The following is a 12,759-nucleotide window of genomic DNA, read 5'->3' on the forward strand; positions in this document are numbered from 1 at the left end:
TCACAAATACAAACTCTGATGCCAAATACCAAACATTCCTACGTAAAGTTAATTTACTGGGTCACAATTAATTCACAATATTAAAGGCTGATTAAAGTGGACTTTGCAGGACGCGTCTCCTTTAAGAGAAAACAAAACAAAGCGCTGTCTCTTTAAACATAAGCCCCGCCTCTCACGTTGCGTCGCGTCATCACAAACTCAAAACAAACATGGCGCCGCGCGGCTCCTCCGCCGCGCTCTGCTCCGGTTTAGCGCTCGGTTTGGCCCTTTTCCTCTCGTTTTCCCCGTTTCCCGCGGCTCTGACCTGGACAGCGGCGTGCGCGGCGGTAGTGTGCGGCCTCTTAGTGCTCTGTCTGCGGCGTGGAGACGACAGGAGCCCGCGCCGAGCCTGCGTGCTGGTGCTGGGCGACATCGGTCGCAGCCCGCGGATGCAGTACCACGCGCTTTCTCTCAGCAAACACGGCTTTAACGTGACTTTTGTGGGATTTGTAGGTAAAGTATTTCTAGTGTAAGGTGTAAAGTGTCTAGGTAAAGTGTCTCAGGGCGTCACGTAAATACAACATGTAGATCTGTACGTGATTTAACACACCTTCTCATTCAATGTTTTCTGTTTAATACTTTCCACTGTACATTAAATGTATAGTATAAGTCTCTATGAGGACTGTCCAGAAGTAGTTTGAACTATCTGTATCCATGGAATACTGCAAAACGACATATTTTTGCTTTAAATAACGCCAAATAGGTTTTATATTTTAAATTCTGATTGCTATATTGACACTGCAAACCCCAGACTTTTCTCATTGAGCTTCAGAATTCTCCTGAAATAGTTTCATCTGCTGAACCTTGTCAGGGCTCAAAAGCAACATATAACATTTTAGATCATGTGGTGAATGTTATTGAATATATGCTAGAGTGGACTATGAAGTATCTTTTATAGTTAAAAAAATAATAATAATACTGTCAAAAGAGCTGATTAAAAATATTTTTCACATTTGTCTTGGTAATAAAACATAATCTAATATGTTTCAACACATTTCTGTTGGATTGACATTATACGGCCTGAATATATAAAAAATGCTGCAGTCACGGTAGAGTGAGTGTAGAGTGCGTGTAGAGTAGAGTGCAGAGTAGAGTGCCTGTAGAGTAGAGTGCCTGTAGAGTAGAGTGCCTGTAGAGTAGAGTGCCTGTAGAGTAGAGTGCCTGTAGAGTAGAGTGCCTGTAGAGTAGAGTGCCTGTAGAGTAGAGTGCGCGTAGCGTAGAGTGCAGCATGAAGTATAAATGGCAGTTTTAAACACGCACCGATACACGCTCAGCCCTAGTATATACATTTCAATGTTTTTTGCCCACAAATGAAAAATGATAGACTTTTCCCTGTCAAGAGTCTAAACCTCACCCAGACGTGCTGCGAGAAGGAAACATAAAGATCAGGGCCATCTCTGAAGTCCGAGGAATCACAGGTGACCATCTTTAAAGTACTCGTGCGTGTTTCTTCTTGGATTTATTTGTGCTTTTGTGGTTCGCAGTTGGGCCCAAACTGTTGGCGTACGTGACCAAAGTGAGCGCTCAGTGTTTACAGCTGCTCTTCGTCCTGCTCTCCATGGATCTGCAGGCGTTCATTCTGATGCAGGTTCGGATTTGCACCGTTTACGCTGTTTTTTTATCACAAAGTCTGTGCAATTTTGGGCAGAGACGACTGACATCGGAACGGCTGAACTGATAAAAGAAGAACGCCGTGTGTGTAAAGGTCTAAATTACAGGGAGAACGGTTTAAGACCGAGGAAGAGCTCATGGGAAAACATTTTTTATTTTTTTTTATCACTTTGCTAATGTTATTTAATTCCAAGCCTGATTTATTAACGTTTTAACTCCAGAAAATGAGGCTGAATGTGAATGTTTTTTGCCATTTTACAACTAAATACGCTCTAAAATCCCTTCTGTACATGATGTCACCAAAACGAAGCAAGAAACTCAAACCCATCTCTCAGTTTTTATCTTAAATATGTGCAATTTCAGACTTTTACGCATAAAAATGCCTTATTTACGTCCATCTTTAACGACAGAAGAGGTTTCAAATTCGTGTCTCTAGATTCCACACTCTTTCCGTTCCACCCGCAGCATCGCTCCTCTAACTGCGTTGTGCGTTTTCCCAGAATCCCCCTGGGCTGCCGGGCATCGCCGTGGCGTGGCTCGTGGGCGTGGTCCGAGGCTCCCGTCTCATCATCGACTGGCACAACTACGGCTACAGCATCATGGCCCTGAGCCACGGAGAGCGGCACCTGGTCGTCCGGGCCGCGCAGTGGTCAGTGCTCAGCCGCCGCGTGGTCCAAACCTCTCGTCTTTTAGTGAATGTCGAGCGTGTTACGGGTTTGACTGCGCCGGCCCCCGCGCTCGAAGGGGCCGGTACTCAGACGTGGCCTTTAGATATGTTTCCACTCTTTAATTTTGCAGATCCATTTGCATCAAAAGTCAGGTAAAAACATTCAGACAAAACAGCAGTGTACATCAGCGAGTATAAAAGACAACTAGAACCACTATCTATCCAATCAATCAACTTAGCACCTACAATATCCAAATAATACATCATAGTAGCAGTATTAGACACCAGCCTATATTTAACAACTATAAGATACAATTACAAAATAAAGGCTCCAATTAATCAATGCAGCAATTAATCAATTTACTTAGACTTAGTATTTACTTACTTTACTTACAATAACCCACTGAGATACATCACACCACATCATAGCACTTAAGTTGTTTCATTCATATTTACACTGAACACTCCCCTCGCGCTGAACCCGCCCCTCGCGCTGAACCCTCCCCTCGCGCTGAACCCTCCCCTCGCGCTGAACCCGCCCCTCGCGCTGAACCCTCCCCTCGCGCTGAACCCTCCCCTCGCGCTGAACACGCCCCTCGCGCTGAACCCGCCCCTCGTGCTGAACACGCCCCTCGCGCTGAACCCGCCCCTCGTGCTGAACCCGTCCCTTTAACAAACGGTCTTAAAGCAACACACGAACCGGCTCAAGCGGCGACGCAAGCAGCACATTAACAATCACATGACAATCACAATCATCGCTTAAAACGGTTCAAATAAATATGAATAAAGCCAGCAATCGTACCGGCTGCTGCTTCAACGTTCACATGTGGAAACCCGGCTCCGCCCAGCTCAACAGGTACGATGTCTCTCCTGTCGCTCGTGTCTTTAAACTGCTCTCGCCGACTTTAACTTAACAGTTCCGCCCCGAACGCCGCAACAACAGCCCAACAGTTAATCCAATCATTTGTTTTAGGTACGAACGCGTGTTTGGACCTTTAGCAGATCGTAATCTGTGCGTGACCGACGCCATGAAGGAAGATCTGCAGAAGAACTGGGGCATCAGGTCAGAAAACACGGCGATTTATTCACCAGAGAAGTCGACTCGAGAGGACTTCAGTCTCTTTTCTGACTCGAGACTTGATCAAATGGACTTGGACTCGAAGGACGGCGACTCGGGACTTGATTTGGACGTGATGTTTCTCCTCAAAGACATATACGTGTGTTTAATTTTACGGGAACAAACCGTGACGAGGGGCTGTTTAGAAGTGTCATAAAAGTGCACCTGTGTTTGGTCGTTCGGTGCAATGGACTCGGGACCAAAGATCTGAGAATGACTTGAGACCTCAAACTCAACTCAAGTATTAAAACCTGGGTAAAAGCAACAGGGAATCTAGAAAACATTTTGCTCGGAGTAAAAAGACTGTGAGAAAAGCTCGTGTTCTGTCCCGTAAATGAACATCTCTTTCTTTATCTCTGTTTGGTTTTGACCTCCAGAGCCACGACGCTGTACGACCGCCCGGCGTCCGTGTTCAGAGAAACCGCCGCGAGACAAAAGCACCAGCTCTTCGTGAAACTCGGCCAGACGCTTCCGGCCTTCAGACACATCGAGTGAGCGCACCGGCACCGTTTTCACCTTCTCCCGTTTCCGTTTTGTCGTTTTGTTACGGTGAGTCTGTGTCCAGCTCCGGGGACGAGCGCGACGACGTGGAGCAGACTGCGTTCACGCAACGGGACGTAAAGACGGGAACGGTGGATCTGAAAGAGGAACGGCCGGCGCTCGTCGTCAGCAGCACGAGCTGGACAGGTCAGTTCGAGCTCTACGTCACAGGCGTGTCGCTACTGCCATCTAGTGGACAACAGCTGCATGCTCACTGTTTTGAGACTTTTTCGTCACAGCCCACAAAGGATTCTTTCTCTTCTGTTTCATCCCCAAAGACGTGTGTGACTAGTGGACTTACGGAAATCACGATAAAACTCATTGCCGCTGATACCGCTGTAAAATTATGAATAAAAGAGTCATTCATTAGAGAACAGTAAAAGCTCATTTCAAATCCTTCTCCCGCAGAGGACGAGGACTTCTCCATTTTGCTGAAGGCTCTTGAAGGTATTTGTCTCTCGGTGAATATAAATATTAAACGCCCTGAATCTACAGCATGTGTTTTGTTTGAACAGAATATGAAGCTGCGGTGAAAGAAGGAGCCACGTTACCACCTTTAGTGTGCGTCATCACAGGTGAGGAACGCAGCAGAACCGTAGCAGAACCGCAGCAGAACTGCAGTAGAACCTCAGCAGTGTGTGATGAGAGTCCTCTTGTGTCCAGGGAAGGGTCCTCAGAAGCAGTTCTACCTCAGGCTGATGGACGCCCTGCGCCTGCAGCATGTTCAGATCTGCACTCCGTGGCTGGAGGCCGAGGATTACCCCGTGTTACTGGGTACGACGCTCTCCACTCCACCAACTACATTCATCTGTTTAGAACCACAGTCTCTTCTGTTTGGTTCAGGATGATTTGGTTTGAAAGTATTTTGTTCACACTGCACTGGAAAAATGCCCGAAAAATGCACATTTAGAATAAGATATTAAAAGTAAATAAGTAGTATTTCTCTTGTTTTGAGTATATTTTGATTATATATTATTAGATATTGACATTTGGAACAAGCATAAAATATTGAATTTTACTTAAAGAAAAAGACAAAAGAAAAAGCTACTACACTTGAAATATCACCAGAACTTCCTCGTTCTATTGGCTAATCTTATTCTCTAGGCTGTGCTGACCTGGGCGTGTGTCTCAACCTCTTGTCCTCTCTCGTGTCCTCGCTCATGTTCTCTCATGTCCCCTCTCTTCCTCTCTCGTCTTTAGGCTGTGCTGACCTGGGCGTGTGTCTCAACCTCTTGTCCTCTCTCGTGTCCTCGCTCATGTTCTCTCATGTTCTCTCATGTCCCCTCTCTTCCTCTCTCGTCTTTAGGCTGTGCTGACCTGGGCGTGTGTCTCAACCTCTTGTCCTCTCTCGTGTCCTCGCTCATGTTCTCTCATGTCCCCTCTCTTCCTCTCTCGTCTTTAGGCTGTGCTGACCTGGGCGTGTGTCTCAACCTCTTGTCCTCTCTCGTGTCCTCGCTCATGTTCTCTCATGTCCTCTCTCATGTCCCCTCTCTTCCTCTCTCGTCTTTAGACTGTGCTGACCTAGGCGTGTGTCTCAACCTCTCGTCCTCTCTCGTGTCCTCTCTCATGTTCTCTCATGTCCCCTCTCTTCCTCTCTCGTCTTTAGGCTGTGCTGACCTGGGCGTGTGTCTCAACCTCTTGTCCTCTCTCGTGTCCTCTCTCATGTTCTCTCATGTCCTCTCTCATGTCCCCTCTCTTCCTCTCTCGTCTTTAGGCTGTGCTGACCTGGGCGTGTGTCTCCACCTCTTGTCCTCTCTCATCCTCTCGCGTCCTCTCATGTACTTCTCTCTCATCCTCTCATGTCCTCTCTCGTGTCCTCTCTCATGTCCCCTCTCTTCCTCTCTTGTCCTCTAGGCTGTGCTGACCTGGGCGTGTGTCTCCACCTCTCGTCCAGCGGCCTCGACCTGCCCATGAAGGTGGTGGACATGTTCGGCTGCTGTTTGCCGGTCTGCGCCGTCCACTTCCGCTGGTCAGTGTCCCTTTCCCCCGAACCCTGTCCCTCCCTGCGTTACCGTGACGACGGTCTCACCGGCGCTCTTTGTCTCCACAGTTTGCACGAGCTGGTGAAGCACGACGAGAACGGCCTGGTTTTCCGAGACGCGCACGAACTCGCCCGACAGCTGCAGGTGAAGGGAAGCTTCAAGATGATCGGGTTCAAACACAAATAACACACTTAACCTTTAAACTCATTTTTAGTCAAATAAGCGACAGTTTCAATAGAGATGATCGGGTGAATCGATATTTGTGTTTATTCACGTCACAATTCGATCATAAGAAGCACAGAATAATCATCTCGACAGTTTCAGAAGCAAAATGAAGTCGTTTTAGTTCAATATTCAGTCAAAAACAGAACTAAATGTAAAGAACTGTTTTTAATCTGGCTGTTTTTGTCACATTTAACTTTATTTTGTCTTTCAGAACGTTACATTTATCGTCACAAACTCGATATGAATGAAAGAAAATGAAAGATTTCACCGTTGTTCGGTCTCAGTCTCACAATAATCGTGACGCTAAAGTCTGACACAGCTTTACTGCGCTTTATATTTCAAATGTGACGTTCCTTTGAGCAGAGCTTGTGACTCTTCTCTTCAGAGTAAACCAGAGGACAGGACTACAGCTTCACAAAGTTCCATGCGTTTGTTTAAACTCAAAATGTCATTTTAGTCGAACGTTTTAGGGGAAAATCTGCCGTAATGAAAAGGTGTTGAATACGTTTTGACAGGGAGAGTTCACGTTTAAATACTTTCACGTTCACGTACACGACTCGATGAAACGTGGAATCACTACACGTCGTTTTGTGAGATCGCCCTTGTGATTAAAAGGTATAATTACGTTAAGATTTAGATTTTATTTGTCTTTTGTTTGGGCGTCGCCAGCTCCGCCTCTGGCCCCTGAGCACAGAGAAGCAGCTCATGAACCAGAGCAAAAAACTGTGTATAATAAGAGCAAAAAGTGTAAACTGTGCTAAAGTGTCACAATAAAAGTGATTTAAATGCGAATTATACGACAAGCTCAGACTAAACGCTCGAAACTGAACCACGTTTTTGATGATCGTTGTTTGTCTTGCTCTTTTTTTAAATAGTTTTGTCTACGAAACACGCGTCCGTCTCAAAGAGTAGATTACATGGGCCTTAACATGCTTGCCATGAGCTCTGACCCGCCCCTCTCTTTGCTCCGCCCCCACAGACCCTGCTGGCGGACTTTCCCTCGGCGGGCGGCGACGGCGGGAAACTGGGCTCCTTCAGGTCCGAGCTCAGGCGGAGCCGAGGCCCGAGCTGGGACCAGAACTGGGACCAGAACGTGCCGCCTCTGCTCCCACCGCACTGAGGGAGCGGCTCGACGGCGCCACACGCTGGGCTCGGAGGGCACGGCGGGTCGAAAGGTGCGACTAAAGTCTGTCACTCGACGATGTTTCAACGTTATTTCTCAGGACGATTGAAAGTCAGACGCCACACTGAAGGTAACGGGTGAACAAACGCTTGGATTAAGTCGTATTTCACTTGATTTGAGTGTTTTGACCACATCCGCCGATGGAACAAGCATAAAATGTATTGTTTGACTTGAAATAAGGAAAAATAATGTAGTTTAAGACGGTAAAGATGTACACAAACAAGGGCTCTCTGTGTCTTTACATGCGTTTGTGGAGGTTTAATGTGAAATGTACAGTAAAATTGCTCACAAAAGTGCAGAAATATGAACTTCTTCAGTTCATTTTGTAGCATTTCTTACCATAAACTTTGTATTTCTTCATAACAACATTCACTATTATTATTTAAATGTCATTATGCTAATTTCTACACAAACACAATCATGACTTCTAACACTTTTTAATACCGGATCTATTTCTTATTTCCCCAGAGTAATAAATACTTAAACTAATGAAACTCTGAAACTGCGTGGAAACAAAGAAGTTTTTTTTTTATTGTTAATATTATTCCAAAAACACGACGTCGCTCAGAATCATTAAATGTCGCCTGAAATCTTAACATTCCTGAACATAAAAACCTGTCTAAATCAGCGTTTATACTGTCGTCCCTCAAAATAAAGTTGTTTTTTGTGTGTCTTTAATTCCTTTTTGAAAAGCGAAACTATGACCAAAGTGTAAAATACTATTGTAAGTACGTCTTGTATAAAAAATGACTTTGATACAGCAGCAAAGTGTGGAAAATAAAGCTTTATTGTGGTATTTTTTGGTGCAGTTTGATGAGTTCTATGTGCGAGTCTGTGTTGCAGGGGAATATTCTAGTGACGGGGTCAGACAAAACCTCCAGACGGATCCCGCCGGCCTCTGCACAAACACACAATTACAGATTATTACACAATTACAGATTATTACACTTTATTACACTTTATTAAAGCCGGCATCTCACCGAGCTGCTCCGTGAAGCCTCTGTACGTGTCCGGGTTCCTGACGGCGGAGCAGACGAACACGTCGGCACGCGAACTCGCCACGATCCGACGCAGCAGCGACACCAGCGTTTCCACGACGACCGGGTCGTACACCACGTCTGCGGAACACGCGCATCGTTCAGCTTCTCTTCTTGCACTCGATTGGCGTGAAACGTTACATTTAGAACAGGTTTTATTCCACCAAATAAAGTCAAAAGTAGAAGTCATAAAAAGCTGCCATTCACACTTTAAAGGACACATTCTGCATTATTTGTATTGTCCTTTAAACTAGCTCATGTTCCTTTGGTTTTATTGATTTTATTCTGAAACTGTTTCAGAATCACACATGACTTTCTCTCAGGCGTTCCCTCATGAGGCTTTTGTGTTGGCGCTCCATCTACTGGCTGCAAAGCGAATTACCACGGGGAAATAAAAGCTAGCTTGTCCCGTCATGCTAATGTGAGCACACAGTTGTAATGAAGGTGATTTGAGGCAGAAACTTGATGATTAATGGAGTTAAAAAACAGCACACGAGCTCCAAATCTATAATGACGTCACAAATATAGGAAGTTTGAAGCCGGGCGTTGAAAACGAGGACCTCGTAAACAGGATTCAACGACGCTAGCGTGTTCTTAAACTGACACGTTTTAATCGGCCGATGCGCTCAACTTCCCGATGGCGTTCTGGGTTTGAAGCGTGGACAAACCTGCGGCGATGACCGTGTCCGCTCGGACGGCGGCGAGACGCTCCTCTGTCACCGACGACCAGTCCAGCTCCTCCACGCGCACGGCCTGAGCAGGGACGGAGGTCGTCACGGTTACTCTTCCTGTATCTCCCTGTACACGCTTTTTCCTATACTCCGGCACACGCCTCCTCCTGCACACGCCTCCTCCTGCACACGCCTCCTCCTGCACACGCCTCCTCCTGCACACGCCTCCTCCTGCACACGCCTCCTCCTGCACACGCCTCCTCCTGCACACGCCTCCTGCACACGCCTCCTCCTGCACACGCCGCCTCCTGCACACGCCGCCTCCTGCACACGCCGCCTCCTGCACACGCCTCCTCCTGCACACGCCGCCTCCTGCACACGCCGCCTCCTGCACACGCCGCCTCCTGCACACGCCGCCTCCTGCACACGCCTCCTCCTGCACACGCCTCCTCCTGCACACGCCTCCTCCTGCACACACTTCCTCCTGTACTTCCTGCATACGCCTCCTCCTGTACTTCCTGCACACGCCTCCTGTACTTCCTGCACGCGCCGCCTCCTGTACTTCCTGCACGCGCCTCCTTCTGTACTTCCTGCACGCGCCTCCTTCTGTACTTCCTGCACGCGCCTCCTCCTGCACACGCCTCCTCCTGTACTTCCTGCACACGCCTCCTTCTGTACTTCCTGCACGCGCCGCCTCCTGTACTTCCTGCACGCGCCGCCTCCTGTACTTCCTGCACGCGCCTCCTGTACTTTCTGCACGCGCCTCCTCCTGCACGCGCCTCCTCCTGTACTTCCTGCACGCGCCTCCTTCTGTACTTCCTGCACGCGCCTCCTCCTGCAAATGCCTCCTCCTGTACTTCCTGCACACGCCTCCTGTACTTCCTGCACGCGCCTCCACCTGCACGCGCCTCCTCCTGTACCTGCCGGTCGAGCTTGTTCAGAGCGATGTTCTCCCGGAGCTTGTGGAGCACCCTGGGGTGACAGTCGCTGAAGATGAACTCTGAGGGACGACAGGAGGAGCAGACGGTGATCCCAGTGAGGCCAACGCCGCTGCCCAGCTCCAGCACCGCCCTGAGCAGAGCGAGAACGTGTGAAACGACGAGCTGCAGCAGCGCCCGGACCGGAGCTGCAGCAGCGCCCGGACCGGAGCTGCAGCAGCGCCCGGACCGGAGCTGCAGCAGCGCCCGGACCGGAGCTGCAGCAGCGCCCGGACCGGAGCTGCAGCAGTGCCCGTAGCTCATGTCGGCCTGTGGAGTTTGAAAGGCCCTGTCCGTCTGAAGTTCTGTTTTTACCTGTTGTTGAAATACTGCTGGTTGTCCAGAGCCCACTCCGCGAGGAACAGCGCCGCCTCCCACGTGACCAGGCCCGTTGTACCCTCTGAAATCACAGCCACGTTCTCCTGCAGCGTCACAGCGCCGCCACCTGGCTGCAGGGCGACAGAAGAGGGAGAGAGCATTTATCTAAAGTTCTTACACAGTCCAAACATTTGTGTTGCTGTAGCCGTGTTCGTTTACCCGCTGTGAAAGTGACGAATCAGGTTACAGTACGAGATAAAGAAAGAAGCCAAAGCTATAGGTATTTTAGGGTCTAAACTGGGACTAACCCTGATGAACACTAAAGTTTCAATCATATTCTTCACTGATGGATCCATATATTTACTGTTGTAATATTACTGTCACTTTGTTGTTGTCACTCGTCACTCAGTTTAGCGTCTTTGCAGCGGCTTCTCGTTCATTTTGGAGTTGATTTTAAAATATTAGTTTGTTTTTAAAGACTGGCCCCACATCACATCTAGAGCTCATCCAAATGTACAGTTTAGTGTCTGTGCAGTTCTGTTTGTAAAATGCGCTGTATAAAAGGTGTGAGCTTATCGTACCAGGAAATAGGATTTGTAGCAGAGCGTCGTCTCCGCGGCGCCGATCACCTGAGCCAGAGCGTCGTAGAGATGGTCTGAAGGATCTAAGCCAGAGGCCTCCTCCTGAGGAGAGACCATGTGAGCAACACTGCCCTCTGCTGGCAGCCAGGTCAGATCTGTGAAGACTGGACTGGACCAGGGATTAAACCTGACGTTACAACAGTAACTGTTTAACAACCGTGTCAGCTCTTTCTTGCACAAATCTGTTGCTCTCACAGCTTTATCTGCTCCTTTTCATTATTTACACGTGAAAAACACAGAAAAAGCTCTTTGATCAAAGAACACGCGGATTGTGATTCAAAACAACTTCTATGTTTTAAACAGTGGAATTAATCAAGTTTTGCACAAACAATTGCTCAGAAATGCTGCTAAAATTGCGTAAAAAATAAAACCTAGTATTTTTATGGTGTAACTTTTCCCAGTTTGAAGAGTGACAGATAAACTTCGAACCCTTTTGATGAGCTCGGAGAGGAATAGTCTTCTGTATCGGACCGAGGGAGGAAACTCTGAGCACAGACGATGGAAACAGGTCTGAAACGAGAAATGACAGCTGTAAAACACACTCTTTAACTCTAAACCTCCCACTGACAAACAGCTTTTACCTCGTTCAGTATTTGTGAAATCACTTCTGAGGATTTACTGCCAACAAGTTTCTCTTCTACAAACTGCAAAACACACAGACATTTTTTGATTAAAAAAACCCAAACAAACCCATTTTCTAACAATATAAGAAACTAACTCCATGTTTTCCTTCTTTTCCTCTAAAAATGAGCCCGTTCTCAGACATTTCAGACCATGTGTTCTCAAAAGGCCCTGGCTAAACTCGCTCATGAACTTTAGCACGACTTGGCACAGTTTTTCTGCTAAATAACATCTAAGTGTTATTTTTTTTTTACATGAAGCAGCACTAGCATCATATAGTGTCACAAAAATATGCCACACTCCTAGCTAAAGCCACCAGGGGGCGCAAGGGAAGCTGTGCGCAACGGGGCAGCTAACTCATACAAATCAGCCTCATTTACATTTTAGCAAACTTTATAGTTAAGTTACAAAGTCTAATTTAATATTTTTTAGACAGAATTAGTTGAAACTTTCGCACGTCATTTGACATGTTTGAAGAACTGTGTTTGTCTTTATTACAGGCACTTGTGTGTACATCAGTGCAATATTACACCGTACACGTCACAAATATGTTATAATATGTACTATTTAAATATATTTGAACATCTGACATTGCACACTATTGTTGTTGTTGTTGTTGTTGATCAGAGGGGCAATAACTGGTGAATTTGGAGTGTTTTCTAGCCATTTAAAACTATTTTTAATACATATTTTAAATCAAACACTGTAAATCAATATTGTATGTAGTTTATAATTGCAGTAGCTTCACTTCACTGCTGCCACGCAGGGAAAGACGTTAACAAATATAACTTTAGAGTAGGATAAAGATGATGGAAATAGTTACAGCACAACTGAAAGCTCTTAAATGTCACTTTTAATAATAATAATACATGACAACAAACGTGTACAGACCGTAATGTGCACAGCCTCATTAAGCTACAGGTGAATATGTACTTTAAAAACACATGTCTGTCTTTAAAAATGCTCTACAAACACTCACGTTCCAGGGCAAAGACGCCAGACGACTCATGGAGAAGAAATAGTCGCGAAAAGTCTTTAAATCCCGCTCCTTTTCGGAAACTGTCGGTGTTGTCATGTTTCCACGGCGGCGGCACGCGCTTCCGAGCACCACCCGGACCGCGCATGCGCCG

At 46.9% G+C, this 12,759-nt stretch overlaps 2 protein-coding genes across 2 annotated transcripts; one reads left to right on the plus strand and one right to left on the minus strand.

The window, feature by feature from the left end:
• Positions 1-152: 152 nt before the first annotated feature.
• alg1 (ALG1 chitobiosyldiphosphodolichol beta-mannosyltransferase) lies at positions 153-7,887 on the plus strand. Its single transcript, XM_072442691.1, has 13 exons — positions 153-492; positions 1,380-1,457; positions 1,524-1,627; positions 2,151-2,299; positions 3,291-3,380; positions 3,812-3,925; positions 4,000-4,121; positions 4,383-4,421; positions 4,490-4,549; positions 4,638-4,748; positions 5,829-5,943; positions 6,025-6,100; positions 7,161-7,887. The coding sequence occupies exons 1-13, from the start codon at positions 210-212 to the stop codon at positions 7,299-7,301; spliced, it is 1,482 nt and encodes a 493-aa protein (XP_072298792.1). The 5' UTR covers positions 153-209; the 3' UTR covers positions 7,302-7,887.
• A 246-nt stretch (positions 7,888-8,133) lies between these two features.
• On the minus strand, positions 8,134-12,730 carry eef2kmt (eukaryotic elongation factor 2 lysine methyltransferase). The gene is made up of 9 exons (XM_072442693.1): positions 12,609-12,730; positions 11,590-11,652; positions 11,438-11,518; positions 10,949-11,050; positions 10,365-10,498; positions 9,993-10,143; positions 9,070-9,154; positions 8,345-8,482; positions 8,134-8,262 (listed from the first exon to the last, which is right to left on the minus strand). Exons 1-9 carry the CDS (start codon positions 12,702-12,704, stop codon positions 8,150-8,152), a joined length of 963 nt encoding a protein of 320 aa, XP_072298794.1. The 5' UTR covers positions 12,705-12,730; the 3' UTR covers positions 8,134-8,149.
• Positions 12,731-12,759: the final 29 nt, after the last annotated feature.

Source organism: Eucyclogobius newberryi, unplaced genomic scaffold, assembly GCF_026437365.1.
Source record: "Eucyclogobius newberryi isolate DKJ021-1_F unplaced genomic scaffold, fEucNew1.0.hap1 SCAF_13, whole genome shotgun sequence".
Classification (NCBI taxonomy): Eukaryota; Metazoa; Chordata; class Actinopteri; order Gobiiformes; family Gobiidae; genus Eucyclogobius; species Eucyclogobius newberryi.

What these genes read in the sequence shown, in the direction of transcription:
- alg1 (XM_072442691.1), top strand. Translation starts at nt 210, where the DNA reads ATGGCGCCGCGCGGCTCCTCCGCCGCGCTCTGCTCCGGTTTAGCGCTC. An exon ending in CAGCAGCACGAGCTGGACAG is followed by an intron (nt 4,122 to 4,382) that starts GTCAGTTCGAGC and finishes CTTCTCCCGCAG; the next exon opens with AGGACGAGGACTTCTCCATT. An exon ending in AACTCGCCCGACAGCTGCAG is followed by an intron (nt 6,101 to 7,160) that starts GTGAAGGGAAGC and finishes CCGCCCCCACAG; the next exon opens with ACCCTGCTGGCGGACTTTCC.
- eef2kmt (XM_072442693.1), bottom strand. Translation starts at nt 12,704, where the DNA reads ATGACAACACCGACAGTTTCCGAAAAGGAGCGGGATTTAAAGACTTTT. An exon ending in TGGCGTCTTTGCCCTGGAAC is followed by an intron (nt 11,653 to 12,608) that starts GTGAGTGTTTGT and finishes TGTGTTTTGCAG; the next exon opens with TTTGTAGAAGAGAAACTTGT. An exon ending in AGGCTTCACGGAGCAGCTCG is followed by an intron (nt 8,263 to 8,344) that starts GTGAGATGCCGG and finishes GTGTTTGTGCAG; the next exon opens with AGGCCGGCGGGATCCGTCTG.